General features: G+C 44.8%; 2 protein-coding genes across 5 annotated transcripts in view; one reads left to right on the top strand and one right to left on the bottom strand.

The window, feature by feature from the left end:
- The window catches only part of LOC307206283 (transient receptor potential cation channel subfamily V member 6-like), a 71,429-nt gene extending 59,343 nt beyond the window's left edge, over window positions 1-12,086 (top strand). For both annotated transcript variants that reach the window (XM_079959355.1, XM_079959356.1), the window contains exons 13-15: window positions 1,297-1,565; window positions 2,113-2,219; window positions 9,649-12,086. In XM_079959355.1, coding sequence (XP_079815481.1) covers window positions 1,297-1,565; window positions 2,113-2,219; window positions 9,649-9,937 — 665 coding nt within the window. In that variant the 3' untranslated portion in view covers window positions 9,938-12,086. The remainder of the gene's footprint in view (window positions 1-1,296; window positions 1,566-2,112; window positions 2,220-9,648) is intronic.
- Window positions 12,087-12,904: 818 nt separating this feature from the next.
- Window positions 12,905-16,537, bottom strand: part of LOC307206250 (ephrin type-B receptor 5) — a 164,076-nt gene continuing 160,443 nt past the window's right edge. For all 3 annotated transcript variants that reach the window (XM_079959249.1, XM_079959247.1, XM_079959248.1), the window contains 2 exons: window positions 15,839-15,994; window positions 12,905-13,975 (listed from right to left, as the gene is read on the bottom strand). In XM_079959249.1, the coding sequence (XP_079815375.1) occupies window positions 13,867-13,975; window positions 15,839-15,994 (265 nt within the window). In that variant the 3' untranslated portion in view covers window positions 12,905-13,866. The remainder of the gene's footprint in view (window positions 13,976-15,838; window positions 15,995-16,537) is intronic.

Raw genomic sequence — 16,537 nt, 5'->3', positions numbered from 1 at the left:
CAGCTGCCGCTGGAGATCCTTTAACTGGAGACATCAGTAGCTGGAACTCTTTTGCTTGCTTAGCATGTGCTCTGCCACTGAGCCCAGACAACTGCCTTTCCTCCTCCTCTTCCTTGCCTTTGCTGGCTCTCATCTCCATCATTTTTCTTTCTTCTGTTTCCCAGTACACCCTAGAAGCTCAAAAGTGCACCTACAGTAGATTAATTCAGCTCTGAAATGGGATTTGTATTTCGGAGCAGCACAAAAGCATGAATGCAAAGTGAGGCCCAGTGGTGGTGTCGGGAGGTGAATCTAGTCCTTAGAGAGTGAAATGTTGTTGTGCCATCAGTCCTATGGATTGAAGAAGCTCTTGGGCACTTCCCAAGGCAAGAGGGAAGAGGAAAATGACCCCCCCGGCTTATCTTTCCCATGTGGATGCAAATTCACCTTGTCTGGGGAAACGCAGTTATTAGCGTCGCATCCGTGAATTGATTTTTCATTTTGATTTTGTTGGGTTACCCATTGCTTGATTTTCGATGGTACCTGGCAGTGACAGTTTGGCCATCTTGTCTGTGTCATTTAGACATGAAATATCACAGAACAGAGTTTAAAATGCTCTCCAAGATCCTCTGCTGCTATTATTTATGTGAGGGCTCACAACCTTTGGGGGCAAATGCGCACATTTGAACATTTTGAGAGGGTGCTGTGGGCAACAGTAATAAAACAGCTGCTGCAGAGTATGGGCATCAGTCACCAAATGTGGAACTTTTCAGAGTTGAATACATCAATGTTTTACTTTATTTTGAAGCCAGGTCCTACTTCAAGGATCTTAGAATCCAAACGTCAGCAGTGATGGAGACAACTAAGGGAAGGTGTGTGGGAGGGAATAAAAGATGAATATGAGGAAATGCAAGTATGCATGACCAGGTATTGTTTTGCTTGGTTGTAAAAGTTGCAGCTGGTGAAAGAGCCTGACTACATATTACACTCACTTCATGTAGGCAACCACACAATATATTTGCCTACTGAGAATTCTTAGTGCCCCATGCCATCAAGCAGAAAAAAATGGAAAGGGGAGAAGCTTTGATTTGCCAACTGTTTACACCTGTGCATCCTGGGAGGGTCTTCCATTGGATACATAGAGTGCAAGTGTGAATGAGTAGCATCCCTTAAGAACGCGAGAGGAAATTTAAAGCTATGCAACGTTGCCCATAATAGGCAAATATCCTAAAGATCCCCTTCACATATGACACATGTCATGCATGGGTCAATATTGATGCATGGAATATCTCACTCTTCTTCTTCTTTCTTTTCCAGCGTTTTATATTATCTTCCAAACAGAGGACCCTGATGAGCTGGGCCACTTCTACAACTACCCCATGGCACTTTTTAGCACTTTTGAACTCTTCCTGACCATCATTGATGGACCTGCCAACTACGAAGTAGACTTGCCTTTCATGTATGGGATCACATACTCTGCCTTTGCTGTCATCGCCACTCTCCTTATGCTCAACCTGCTCATTGCCATGATGGGGGACACCCACTGGCGTGTCGCCCACGAACGGGACGAACTCTGGAGAGCCCAGGTGATTGGTTGACGCTTTGTCTTGTTAACTGAAGATGATGATTGACCGCTTCCCCTGAGCTGATTGTGTTGTTTATGTTTACAACTGTCTAATAATTAATTCTCTGTTTATTAAATTTGTACTTGGCATTTCCTCCTGAAGGAGCCATGAGCATGGGCATAAAGATGCAAATAACAGATTCAAATCTGAATTTTAATTTGTTGTAATTATAACCAGCCTTGGAACCTGCTGGTGAATGGTGAGTAATGCAAATAATAATAATAACAATAACAATTGTATTGTTTTATTTTTTGTAAACTGCTTTGAGGTTTTTTTAAAAATCAAATGGTATTTAAGTTATATGAAGAAAATCAAATCAAATAGCATTAGGCAAAATGGCAGACAAAAATGCTGGACTTCCTTTTTTTAAAGTAAACTAATGTGGAATTGAAGTGAATTTAATATTGGAAAAATGAGAAATTGAAATTGACTGAGGGGGCGCTTGCTCTCATTCCCTCAAGCTTCAATGAAACTAATAACCCATCTTTTTCAAACTTGTGTGTTTCAGGTTGTTGCAACTACTGTCATGCTAGAGCGCAAACTCCCACAATGCCTCTGGCCTCGGTCTGGGATCTGGGGGCAGGAGTATGGGCTGGGCGACCGGTGGTATCTCAGGTAGGTTTGGCTTGTCCATCATAGTCATTCCTGTAAATCTCCTATACTGAATACCAACCTTTTGGCACCTTAAACGCCAACAACATTATTATGACATTAGCTTTTGTAGACTATAATTCACCCCATTGTCTGCGTGCAGTGTTGTCCTCGCTTGCTGATATACATGACTGTAAACAGTGAGGTCAAAGGAAAAATTAACTGCATCCAAGTACAGGTGGTCACTGAAAAAACGTAGTTGATAACGGAGCCTTCCTGGCATTGGTAAGCCAGCTAACACACATACTAGGATAAGAATCCATTGTTCTGATTGGCCCACAGGTGATAGCATTGAACCTCTCCAAGGGAAACCCCTTGATCCTCCAAGGGAGATCCCCTTGATTAATGTGTGTTCGCAACCATGGTCCCCACCCTCACTCCTGGCTGCTGATGATTCAGTGTGGCTGTTTCTCTCTCTGCCTGTCTACTTCATAGCGTTCCAACTAATGAGGGATCATGTAGTGGATGTGAGCACATCAGAATGCTCTGTGGCCAAGCAGATACATCACTAAGGGCATATTAAGCCTATTAAAGGGAAGGCAATGCTTCCATTGATGTTCACTTAGGAAGTGATCCTTACCAGTGGGAAATTGCAGCATCTCAGCCCTTTGCTTGAAACATTTCCAAAAGACTCCCTTGGACTCTAGTTACTGGGTAGGTTAATGAATCTTGTCAGCAGAAGCCCTGTGCAAGGACTTCTGCTTGTGCAATGGGTTTTTCCTCCCTCTCTTGTGCCCCCAAAATTAGTTTAGGATGAGGATGGGAGAACCCTAGGAGCAGCACACAGGAGGAGGATCATTCCGTCTTAACAAGCCAAAATGCTTGCCCTGATGGAACGACTGCCTTAGTGTGATGTTGAATTCCTCTCATTATTTTTGCAAAACTTTCAGGTCAGCACCGGTTTTCAGGTTTGTCCGTGCCTACCCTCTGTGCCAGGACAGTATAACAACAAGAAATGTATAGAACCCCATCTGAAAAAAACTTTGTTGCCTATGAACCCCTTTTAGAGCCCTGAAAATTCCTCTGGTGTTTTGGCCAAGCAGGGACCTCCACATTCACTGCCAAATTTTGCTTTAGGCAACATTTCCTGGCAACTCCCAACTATTATAAGTCACAGTGCTGTGTTGGTTTGGTGGGATTCTTCCCTTGTGCTTTGGCTGCTAAACAAGAAACCTTGTGCCTTTTTGTGTGTGCCGCATACATTTAGATTCCAGCATGATCTAAATTTGCCTATCTTTGCAGATCTTATTTGGAGTTGGGGGGGGGGAGTTAATTATTATACTTCAGCAAATCAAACCATACGCACAAATGCCTTCTTCCCAGATGTCATGTGCTGGCACTGGGTTCTCTGTTGTGTACTATGTGTACATCTGATACACTCCTAACCTCTGGTGTTATTAAAATTAATAGCTTTGCCAACACTAGTTACACAGGCAAACTGTGACCGTGCTAAGTTTCAGGCTGCTGTGATCCCTGCAGCACTTTCCAATAAATTAATGGCCATACTTTTCTTTCACAGCAGGTGGAAACTATATTGCTTTTTCTCTTTAACCTTCAGTTTATGGAATAGTTTGACATATTTTGTTCAAACTTTCCAAAACAATAAACAAAAACCCCTTTGCTGCTTTGGAAAATTCCACAAGTAACATAGGCGAATAATTCTGGAGAATCAGGATCTCATGTAAACATTACACTATAATTGTTTCAGGTTGCAATCCAGAAGGATAACATTAGCAACTGAACACCTGTTGTGCTTAGAGCAATATTACAACATTTCTCTTAAAAGTTAGCACTGGAGAAATGGAAACTCCCATTCAGCAAGCCAAGTTCTAATTATTTTCATTCGGTTTTCATTGTTTTCTGTACCTTTCTAGTGTAGAGGCTGTTGGATTTGATCATTTTCTGTTTACCTTTTTCTCCAAGGTCCATTTCACAGCAACAAACCTGGGCTTTCTAGGCATGGTCTGCGATTTAAATCTCTCAGTCCAAACTCCCATTTTTGTTGCTCTGGAGCTTTCCTTGCAAAAACCTGTGCTTCAAAGAGCAAACATCAATCTGCAGAAAACCCGAATTGACGTTTGCTCTGATTGAGCGCTAAATAGCATTTTGTGGAAGAAGCTTAGGGCAAAAACAAACAAACCCTGTTCAGACACAGACAAGTGTCTGGAAAGAGTAAGTGTGGGTAAGCCCTATGTGTACACTCAACAGGTAGCAGCATCTACTCCCTAAGTATACCCGTATATATAAATGGGTAAACGGTGTTTCCATGCGCTCTGGTTTCCATCATGGTGCTCCATTGCGCCAGAAGCTGTCTAGTCATGTTGGCCACATGACCCAGAAAGCTGTCTGCAGTCAAACACTGGCTCCCTCGGTCTGAAAGCGAGATGAGCCCCGCAACCCCATAGTGGTCTTTGACTGGACTTAACCATCCAGGGGTCCTTTAGCTTTTTACCTTTACCTATACCCATGTGTGAAATCTGCATTCATCTATTGATTATATTCACACTTGTAGGAAGTTTCCATGCGATTTAGGTGAGAACAGCTGTTGAGGCTGTATACTTTACCTACATAACTCTCCAGGGAAATACTCTTCTGGTAATAGAACTGAGTACCAGATGACCTTGAAGAGTCACTTTAAGATTTATCACTCAGTGGTAGAGTCCACGGTGTGCCTGCATTGATATCCACATTCAATCTATGGCATCTCCAGTTAAAAGAAACCCATGCAGTTTGGCTGGAAAAAAGTTCCACCTGTGGCCTTGTCCTTGCAGGCTATTGCCAGTCACATATTAAAATAGCTGCAAAAGGCAGCTAGATGTGCCCTAGCAGCACTTGCCAAGGCCTGAAATATCTGGATTTAACATCTAGCTTTTTTGGTAATTTGCACAACATTTTGATCTAGGAGATGGTTTGATCTAGGAATGGGCCAACACCAAGTTGCCCTTCTGACAAGTCAGTTGCAGTCAAGTGTCTATGTCAAACATGCTGAAACCTCAAGGGGGTTCTCTGGTTGTTTGCAACACTCATTGGGAAGAACAGCTGGCCAAGGGGGAAAGAGAAGGGGTATATGAGGAAGCAGAGGGATCTGAAAACATGGGAAGAGACCTATTGGACCTCTCCTCCAGTGGGAGATGGGGTGGGGCTACAAGAGTCTTCCCTCCTGCTGGAATAAGATGCTCAGGGTGCGATTTTCCCTGAAGGAGGAGAGGACCATCAGGTGTTTCCTGGAGCCCTGTGCTGCTCAGTACATTTTCCTTCCCCACAGTAAGTCCTGGGGGAGAGCAGGGTGGGGCGTTCATAAAAATGAATGGGGGCCTGCTTGCCTTCGTTCTACTGCTGGCTACTGATTTGTGCAGACATGCTTGCCTCATTCATCACTGCTGTGATGAATGCTTGCCCCTAGTTTGCATCCCTGCTTTGTTCATTCTTCTGGCTGGGTTGTTTTGGGTGGTTTTTGGGGGATGGTTTTTGTTGCTGTTGTCGTTTAGATTTTGTTGCGACCTATGTAGAAATTGTTCTGTTTGGTTGTGTATTTTTTTAAATTTTAAATTTATTGTTTATGACTACTTACATTGTAGTTAAGTTTTTTTTTCATGTTGTAAGCCGCCTTGAGTATGGTTTGAACTGTGCAAAGGAGGCATACAAATAAAATTATGCATATATATGTATGTATATTAGATCTCCTAAGATATGAACCCCAATCACTCTTGGATATGTGGGAGTGGGAAGAAGAAATCCCAAGCTTATCATGCAGAAATGTAACAAGGTAGATCTGCTCCCAGTTGCCAAATTGCTTGCTATTTTTACCAGGATACTCTACATTTCGCAATTGTACTGTAAAATGGAGAATATTGAATGCTAACCTTCTTCAGCAATGTCCCCCCCCCCCCCCCCGGATCACCAGTTATGCAATGTCCTCCCAAAAAGAGGGTTTGCATCATCAACATCATTAAAAAAATACATAAAATCTGCACAAAATTTATATATGGCAATTTGCATCAAATACAGTGGTACCTTGGTAGTCAAAGGGCCTGGGTCCTGAATAAATTGGCTCCCGAATACCGCAAACCTGGAAGTGAGTTTTCGGTTTTCAAACGTTTTTCGGAAGCCGAATGTCTGACACGGCTTCCGATTTGAGTGCAGGAAGCTCCTGCAACCAATCGGAAGCTGCATCTTGGTTTTCGAACGGTTTTAGAAGTTGAAAGGACTCCTGGAACAGATTCAATTCCAAAACCAAGATACCACTGTGATTTCTGTAATTTAAATAGCCCCTTCAGAATTGAAGATTTGTCTTCTGTAAAGCAGGGCTCATAACCTCCCTTAACCACCCTCCTCAACAATACACAGAGACACTCCAAGCACTGCATCAGCACTTGCTGCTAACTTGAATTTTGGGAGTTGGCACAGGAATGGTAACAGCTGGTAAAGGCTGGAGGCCGTTGCTGTCTAGCTCCATATAATTGAATTAGTTGCGTTTGCAAGGAGGGTAATTCTACCTCTTTGCCTAGGGGGTATGACAAAGTGTGGAGTGATTTGTCATGATTGTCTCGATTTGGAGATGCCCCATTGATCTCTGCACTGCCACCCCGTACTTTCCCCAGCAGAACACAAGGGGGAAGCATTTCTTTCCCCTGGACGGACATACAGTTTCAGGCCACTGAGAATGGAAGCTTCATATAATCTTTATGTCTGAAGCTGCATTCAAGTGGAAGAGCTTTGCTCTGACAGTTGTGCATCTCCCTTGAGTGTTGAACTATGGTGGGAAATGGGGAGCAGAGGAGAGAGAAGACCTTGCCCGTTTCTCTCAACAGAGAAACAAATGTGGAGGATATCTTTGGTGCAGTTTATGTATTGCAAAGTGGAGTTGGACCAGTTCCACACATATTGTCATCCCCCATGGGCTGCTGGTGCAGTATCTGCATAGGAAGCCGTTTATCTTTGTGTAGATTCTCCACACATTGTTCAACCCTGATTTTCTCAGGTTCTAAATCTGCGGCCTACACCAGGAGAGCAGGATCTGTGCTTCAGATGCCCTCCTTCCAACTTGGGGAAGGTGGTTGTGGACAGCAGTAGGTCAGCCCCACTTGCCCCACATCGCATGAGGTTTTTACAACACTTGAATGGGGCTACTGCCAAAGGATTACCATCGTTTTCAGATAAAGGTTGAGCCGCTCATTTTGTGGGACAAATGCACAAGTGGCCTGTTAACGTATTTTTTTCTGGTTAGTAGTTGGACCATTTCACTACTGCAGCTAGTCAGAGAAGCCCATGGATATTTGTATATAACATACAGTGGTACCTCTGGTTGTGTACTTAATTGGTTCCGGAGGTCCGTTCTTAACCTAAAACTGTTCTTAACCTGAACCACCACTTTAGCTAATGGGGCCTCCTGCTGCTGATTTCTGTTCTCATCCTGAAGCAAAGTTCTTAACTCGAGGTACTATTTCTGGGTTAGCGGAGTCTGTAACCTGAAGCGTATATGTAACCCAAGGTACCACTGTACTATAAACAACTCTGCCAAGGGGTAAAAATACAACGCCATATCCCAAAGCAACCTTACTGCATCATCAGATAGGTTTTCTACTCTTAACGGTCAAATCTGAGGCAACCAGCAAGGGGGTGGGGAAGGATGATTGCAAATAATGTTCATTGATTTCAATATTTGCTCAGAAAATAGTGCATTTGCAATGATGCAAGTTGGGCAATTTTATCCTGTGGACTTAATGCTCTTCCAGGGATGCTTTTTCTTTAGGCAGCATCACTCCCGTCAAAATGTGATTATCCAGAGACTTGTCTTGTATTTGAGGGCCCTCCTTCCCATTCTGCTGCAAGGGTTCCTGGGCTTCGGCCTCAAAATCCAACACACTCACACTAATAATTTGCATTGTTCTGCTGCTAATCCAGTGACTCCTTTCTCCCCCTTGGCTGCTATTTAATACTACTGGCCTGATTGTTCATTGCCCTCATGGATGAATTTGCCCAGTTGGCTGTCGCAACCCTGTGTGATGATGTGTGCTCATGATTTCACCACATGAAACATAGCATTGTTACACAGAATTGTAGAGTTGGAAGGGACCCTGACGCTTGTCTGGGTCAACCCCTTGCAATGCAGGAATATGCAGCTGTTCCACACGGGGATCAAACCTGCAGCCTTGGCAATATCAGCACCACACTCTAACCAACTGAGTTATCCAGGTACTTGACTCTATCCCTGAACGAATCATGTGGGTTGCCGTCACAGCCAGCAGAACAAAGTGGTACTTGTGGGTGCATGAAGCTGAAGACTACGGGGGGCAGAAGAGGCAAAATGGAGCCACAAAGAGCAACAGCACCAAAAGAATGCAAACGTATTTTTCCACAAGTTTTGAAAAATCGCTGAAAATGGCAGGCACTTCCAATACCCTATAATTATATTAATGCAGAAATGGTTTTGGCACGGCATTTGGAAAAGAGGGGAATGTGGGGTGTGACATGTTCTTTTTAGTCCTGTTCTTTGGGGTGGTGGTGGCACACAGTACTGGGTTATGGGGGCAGATCATATACAGGGCACTGGCTCTGTAGAGGATTCTGCATTTGTGCAGGGAATCTATTCTTGGTGCCTGTCTGATTCTGCACCCCTGTAGTTTGGAGGGGAAATGAATGAACCTGTCAGCAGGGTTAGTGGGCTCTTGTAAACTGCCATTCAGAAAATGGCCTTCGTGAAGTATAATCATAGCTGTATTGTCTTCTTGCTAATCTGCGTTGAGCTCTTACTGGTCATGATCACATGCATAATTAATTCTGGCCTACTTAGCTTCCAGCGAATCTTGTGCAAATGAATCCCACAGGTTAAATTTATGCACTGTATAGTAAAAGTGCCAGATGATGGGGAGAGAAATTGGCCAAAGCTGATTGCCTTCTCTTTGCTGCTGCTGTGCTAGGGGAGTCGAAGGAAGGAGAATAGATTTTCCCTCTCTCCTGATTCAGAATTTAAAATCAAGGACATCGTGCATCAGTTATGGGGAAAAGATAGAAGGCCTTTCATAGAATTCACAAAATTTTAAGGCAAAACAAAAGTAAAGCATCTTGGTCCATCCTGCTTCCCTAACTCCAAGTTGAGCAGTGGTTTGGGCTTCTCTGGATTTTTAGCTTTCATTACACTAAGTCTCTCCAGCCGTTTTCCAGAAAAAGATTCAAGGATATTTTATAGTTATAAGTCTAAAGGCAACACTGTGCCCGATAGTCTCCCATACACCTTTGGCTCAGGTTTTTGACAAGTTTTTAATGCTACAGTTGGCCATGCTGATTTATCATTACAGTTAGTCACAACAAAGCTATTTTGTCTTCAACTTGGAACAAGGACCAAACCTGGGCAGTAAACAGTTTCCTCTTTTTGTTTCTCTCTTGCCTGTAGGGTTGAAAGTCGTTGTGAAAACCGGCAACCGAAGCAGCCTAAAACATTTGAGCCCCACCGAAGGGATGCCTTTGAAAAGTACCTGAAGCGCAAATTGCCAGGAGGGGCAGAAGATGGAGGACAGACTTGCTCAACGAGGCAGGTGCCCATTGGCACTCCTTCTGACACACCCAGTTTATCGCGGAGGAGCTCAAACTGCGGTTGGGACATCATAAGGCGCAACACTTTGGTCCAGCTTCCAGGATACACCAACCATGCTATGGAAGAGGAAGAGGTCTACCATGTGTGAGGGCGGGAACTGTTGCCCTTGTGCCTGTGGAAGCGTCTCCTTGTGACATAGGGGCTAGAGGCCACTCAGGGCTATTGTAATGGCCACACTTATTTAAAATTCTCTGGCACTGACAACTGTCAAATGACTGTTGATAGTTTGGAGTCCACATTTGCTGCAAGGAGAAGACCCGGGAAGGTCTTCTCTTGTGGAAGTGCAAGCAAGCACGCCAACATCAGAGAATTGTTACAAGTCCAGGAGAGCCTCTTGGGAGACGACCAAGATTGTAGCATCCTTTGAGGACAAAGACACTTTCCCCCCCCAGAACTTCCCACGAGTGTTGCAGATCTTATACCTTGAGTGGTGATTGAGAGAACACTGGGTCTAACTTTTCTTGTGTTCCTGGAGAATAGATTTCCTCCTGCAGCCACTACTGCATGTTTCACGGAACTCCAGGTGGGGTCAAGAGCTGGTAATATCCATAAGTTTATATATGGCTGTCGAGAGCGAGAAGCGATTCTAAGGAATAAGCTAGTCCCGCTGGGATACAGTTCACCACACCTTTGCCAGTAGTGAAAGGTAAATCCAAGGGGGGTGGGGAACAGCAGCTATGGCAAGGAGGATGGAGATACTGCTGTCCTGTGTTGCTGCTGCTTTGCCTCTTCTCACCCTGGTCATGTGTAGCATGCAACAGTGTGTGTGAGAGACGGGTCATTTTGTGCATTTTTTCATCCCCCCTTTTCACGTTTGCTCCTTGTAGCATCTGGTTCCACCCCAGAGACTCCTAGGAGCTGGTAAATGAAGGACATTCGGCCCCTTCCTTGGGGAACGTGTTGCACTGCTCAGCCGAGCTGACGAGTATGGAGTTAGTTACTAATGCGTAGTTTAAATCTAGACTTGGGCAACCGAAACCTCGGCCTCCTGGCCCTGCACTTGGATGTAAAAAGGGAATAGCTTTGCAGTTTGCAGGCAGCTTTCTAATTTTAGGAGTGTTTTTAAGGTCTGTTGCGGCTCCTTCTTCTGATCAGAAGCTCATTTTCTTCAGGTTTGGGGCAGCGAGTCATTTTTCTGCATGCTCTCTCGCATTCTGCTGTCTCGTGCTCTGTGCTCTGTGCACTGTCTTCTGCTCTTTGGCTTTTCATTTTCTTGTTCTGAGCTCCATCTTTGGCTGCTTGTTGCTTTGTGCTCTACGCTCTCTCTCTCTTTGTTCTCTCTCTGTGTCTCTTTCTCTCCTCTCAGTCTTGCTTGCACTCACTCTCCCCACCCCTGCTTCAGACTGTTCCTTGTGCAATTTATATTTTAACCCATTTATCATCTCTAGTCTCCTCTTCGGCGTTTCTTGCAGGAGATCAGTATTCCTGCTTGCCTGCCTTATTATTGGTAAAATGTGACAATGCAGAGATTGCACGGCTACTGCTGGAAACGGCAACCCTGGGTCTCATCTGCTTTTGAGGCCTGTCTAGTAAACTAACATGTGGAACGTGACAAGATAGCGTAGCATCTTCTGCTTCCTACCCTGTCAGTGAAATAGAGGAGAGGGGCAGAGAAGCTTGCAACAAGGGGGTGTCACATGACATGTTTTAGTTATCTATACGTTACTGGGGGTGAAATGAGGAAGCATTCTGGGGCTATCATTGCCACCTCTCTGGTGGAAGAAAGTAGATCGCTGCTAATTTGATTAATTATATTCTTTTTTTTAAAAAAAAAATGCCATTGCCTACCGTTGAGGCTGAAGTTTATGAAAAGGTTGGTGGAGAAAATTAACAGGGAGAGGTTAGTAACTAGCCCAGTCAGTGCTCACCAGAGTTCCTTGTTAGTGATACTGTGCTTTAAACCTCATTTCCCTGTTTAATTGTACATGTGAATTTTGCCTTCATCTTCCTAGGTCTCTGTTGTCAAATTCAATCAAATGTTCTGCCGAGACCTTCAATTCTTTAAGTTTAATTTTGGTGACAGAGGGTAACTTTAGAAGAGTGCAGTGTCCATTCTGTATTGTGTTGTTTGCAAACATGGCGTGTGCAATCTATGTCTTGGTTGAAGTAATTATAATTTTAAACTTGAGCTATGTTAAATACGGAATCCAGAGATTCCTTTGTCCTGGGTTCATATGGATCCATTATTGAACATTTTCTCTAAAGCTCCTGTTACAAAATACATTTTTTAAATGCTACGTCTCCACAAGTCTATTTATTTTAGATGGTTCTAGGCTGCCTTTCTGGAAAGAATCCTCTCAAGAACAGCATAGTGACCCTTGTTTTGCATGTTCAAATGTTAACACTGTAATGTTTTAAAAATATGACTGCCAACATTTTCTAGCACAGCAGAACTTGGATGCCAATTTCTTTCCAGTGGCAATTTATACTTCTGCCTGCATACTTACTCCATTAATCCAGAGACCTTGGGCAGCAGGATCACCAAAGACTTCCCCCCTTACCTGCTGCAATGCATACGTACAGATTTGATTGAGCTGTGGGGTGTGATATGCCCTCCTCTGCACACATTTCAACTTCCTGCATCAAATGCATGATGGAGGGATATACATTCACTGAAACCAATTGCTAAAGGCACACTGCTAAAATGTAGTGCATTGCCTTGAGGCCACAATGCAGAGCTGTGCATGGAAGTGGACTTCCATGCATGAAACCCCTAATACTCAGCAGCTTAGGCTGCTGATGCTGCACGGGTGATGCTCAACATACATGCAATCTCCTTGGATGTCCAATGCCCCTCCTGAGCACTGCACAGTGTTGACGGGGAGCTGCCTCCCCATTCACCTTGTGTTGTCCCCGGGAATGCATTTATTTCTTCTGCACAATTTTATTCTGCCTTTCCACCAGCTTATGTAAAAATAATGCAAAGTACAAGCTGGTCCATCCACACTGCTGCCTATATGTAGTTCAGCGTCGAAAAATGCATCTAAAAAGTGCTGGCATTGGATCAGAAGCAGATCAGTGTGTTCATCTAATAAAGCCTAGGGAACACACTTAATTCCTCTGTCAAATATTTTATTTCATTTCTGGTGGTATGAATATCCAGTTGGAAACTGCCAAGAAGGAACTTTCTGCTCTCTAAACAGAATCGCATCCCTTTCCCAGTACCTGATTACTAAAAAGCTGCTATCCTGGTTCCCTCCTTTGGGAGGATGAATGCAGGACCTATAGCTGCCCCCGAATGTTTTGGTGCCTGAGGTGGAAAACCCAAATGCCCCCACCCCTCCCTAATTAATACAGGGCCCAACCCACCCTGTGAAGTCCTCCAGTGCAAGTCCGACTCAAAATGAGCAGGAGACCACCCCTGTGGATTGTGCCCAAATGGGTCAGATCTGCTTGCTTCCCGCTTTGCCACCCTATGATTGGTGCCTAAAACTCACTGTCTGAGATGCCATCTTGTGTCACTGTACAGCTGTCTTTGCCAGAACGAGGATGTGGGGTTGCGAGGCTTGCTGCTTTTCTCAGAACCAAATCCCCCTGGTTGGAACAAAAGCTTCAAAGGGATTTCTTTTTGGCATCGAGAGTCTTTCGGCTTTCAGTTTCAACTCTATATTGTGCCTGATCCGGCTCAAGAGACGTCTTTGAGAGGCTGCCAACCCAAATTACAAAGCCCGCTGGCCGGCCCAGGCATAGAAATGGCAGCAGGTTCGTTTTGAACTCCAAAACTATCCTTCCAGCTCTACCCTGTGTACTAATTCCCCAACCCACTTCAATGTAAAAGTCAACCCTTATCTAAATACCACAGGATTTGTAGTGTCTCAAGTTATGGTTTTTTTAAAAAAACAAAACAAAACCCCGAACAACAAAAAAATAACCCTACAAATCTCCAAGAGCGCCGGTCTGTGATGTGGAGGGCAACATCTCATGCACCCTCCATCAATGCTTGAAATTTACTCCTCCGTCTTCCTTTTACAACAAAAGGTTCGTTTCAATATCCATGTCCTTGGCGTGTGCTCTGTGTCAGACCTCAACAGGCTCCAGCTGATTGAGATGCACCCGCATGAGTTGGATGCTGTTGAGAATCTTCTTCTGATGGCCAACTAGGCTGATGCCAATGTGCTGGATGTCCCTGGAAGTAAAAGAAAAAGAAAAAAGGGAGGAAGAACTTAGATGGGGCTTTTGTTCTCTGCGCTGCCAAACTCACATATGTTATTTTTAAGAAGGTAAATAAATAGTGTTTCGGCTGGTTTTTCCTCGTCAAGTCAAAACCTTCAACGACAGAAAAGGTTTATATGTTTGAAAATTAAATAAGCAAATAAAAAGGCAGGAAGTTCGTATGAAATTTGCTAATGGTTAGGTAAGGGACTCCTCCCAGAAAAAGGAATGCGACATTGGGAATGCTCTGCTACACATCCACCTTACAATTCTTCTGCATTGTTTTATCAATACAAATGTCTGCAAAACTAATATAGAAGGGTGGGGGGAGCTGCAAAAGAACTGAATGAAGTTGAAGTCACAGCATCCTGCAGATGCTTCAATGTGGACATGATTTTAAGAAAACCACTGAATCAAATTAGAATTTAGGACATACAGAGAGGGTGATGCCTATTCATCCCTGTTAAAAAGAGCAAAGGGTAATAAGGGAAACCCAACAGAGTGGGATGACACAGAAGGTGCTATTGGGGAAAGGTCCGGAGGAAGGACTGCGTTTTTACATGATAATGTGAACTAAGTACACTATACAAACAGCTGCAGAGCTCTTATTTTAAGTTATTTCTGGGATTACAAAATATGTGATGGATATTGTCAGGGGTTCAGGAGCAGAGGCACAGGGAAGAGAGGAGATGGAGAGCGAAGGGGAAGAATCCGAGGGGAGCGTAGGAGAAGAGGACAGTGGACCGAGGGATTCCATGAGCCTCTCCAGCGAATCGGAAGACTCACAGAAGGGGGCGCCAGTGGCCAGGGGTAGGGGGTTCCCAAGGGGAACGCCCCAGGAGCAAGGGGGCAGCAGGGACTCCCAGAGCAGTAGTTAGAAATCAGGACCAGCTTCCCCACCAGATCAGAGTGGGGGGGAAGAGTCCCAAGGATCGGGGCCAGTGCATTCCCCACCAGGGAGAGAAGATAAGGCAGGGCTGACCACACCTCCATCGGAGAGTCAGACAACGGAGGGGAGGTCAGATCCGGCCAGCATCCCGGAAGAGGGAAGCAGTGACAGGAGTAGTGTAACGGTCAGGAGGAAGGTCACTGGGTTGGCGCGAGAGGCAAGTTCAAATGTACAGGAGCGCGGGACAGCAGAGAATGAGGATTGGGAACCGGGTCCTAAAGCTCGCCGGAGGGAGGGGGAGGAGCTAAGCGACTCAGCGTCGGAAGAGTCCAGAAAGGGCAATGCCCCAGCGGGCAGGAGGACCCAGAGGAGGAGAGAGCAGCGTAAAAGGTGGAGCAGGGCTAGGATCTTAAACTGGTGTCAGAGGGGAGGAGACTCAGACGGTACTTCGCCGGTCTAGGGTTTAAGACGTAGAGCTGCGCGCTGCGGCTTTGAAATGGAAACTGAACCTCAATAAAGACTTTTGTACATAAAGACAGCCTAGCGTTGGTCCTCTGTGAGCTGGGACCTAGAGGCAGCTCTGACAGATATGAATACGAGTTTGCAAACACATGCATCATACAGGCACATTCATCAGAGAGTCAATACTGTTGCAGCTTCCCATTAAGCGTACATTTCATCATAAACCCAGGATTGTATCCAACTTAAACTGAAATTGCTAAATAACTTTTGGGAGTGCAATGGAACTTCCACTCCATCTCTTCATCCTGCTCCCAAGTGTGCGGGTTGGGGTTGGGTTGGGAGATACTCCCCCCCCCCCGGCACACAGAGGAAGGAGAGAAAGGGAGGCACTCCTTTCTGCTTGCAGAAGTCCTTCTGCACTTGCAAAGATTTAGTTGGGTACAACTCCCAGGTTTGCTGCCGCTCAAGAGGAGATGTGGCTCTTACTCTAGAGTCATGCGTGAGATGACATCGAATGTGGTCAGGCCGGCCTGGTCAAAGTTCTCCTTGTAGCGACCCATTTTAATGGCATCCAACCACTCGTGGGCATTCGTAAGTGAGGGGAAGTCTGGGGGTGAGTTGCTCAGCAGGTGCTGGGACGGTCTACAAAGAAGAAAATACATTCAAAATGGGCACAAGAAAATATTGATAGTCATACACTGAAAGGCAGCCATTTGGAATGTTTAAGGAGAAGGATATGAATCCTCAAACATGCAATGGGTGTGCAAAAGGGGGGCATTGTCGACTACAGCCCTGCAGTGCCCCTCCACCAAAGCTGCAATCCTGTATCCACTGAGCTGGGAAGAAGCTCCACAGAACTCAGTGGAACACTTTTTTCTGAATAAACATGTTTAGGACTGCACGGATGGTTTGGGTGTCTTCTGTTTCCACTTTGCATATATATATTGCAAGAATTACCAATAACATACAGGTGCATCTGCAGGAAATGCGACTGCTGCATAACATGTGGATTTGGTACTCAAAGGAACAAAAACCACACAGCCTGAAGGCTCCCCACTCAATTTTCAAGGCACAGCATTTTCTGCTTTTCCTCCTCGTAGAGTGTGAGCTGTAAGTAAAGGCCTCTTCCAGCACTGGATCAGTTTTTGGTTTGTTTGTTTTTTTTAAAAATAAAACTCTGCACAA

The sequence above is a fragment of the Podarcis cretensis genome (genome assembly GCF_951804945.1).
Source record: "Podarcis cretensis genome assembly, chromosome: 17".
Classification (NCBI taxonomy): Eukaryota; Metazoa; Chordata; class Lepidosauria; order Squamata; family Lacertidae; genus Podarcis; species Podarcis cretensis.
This window is presented reverse-complemented; position numbering and strand designations above follow the sequence as displayed.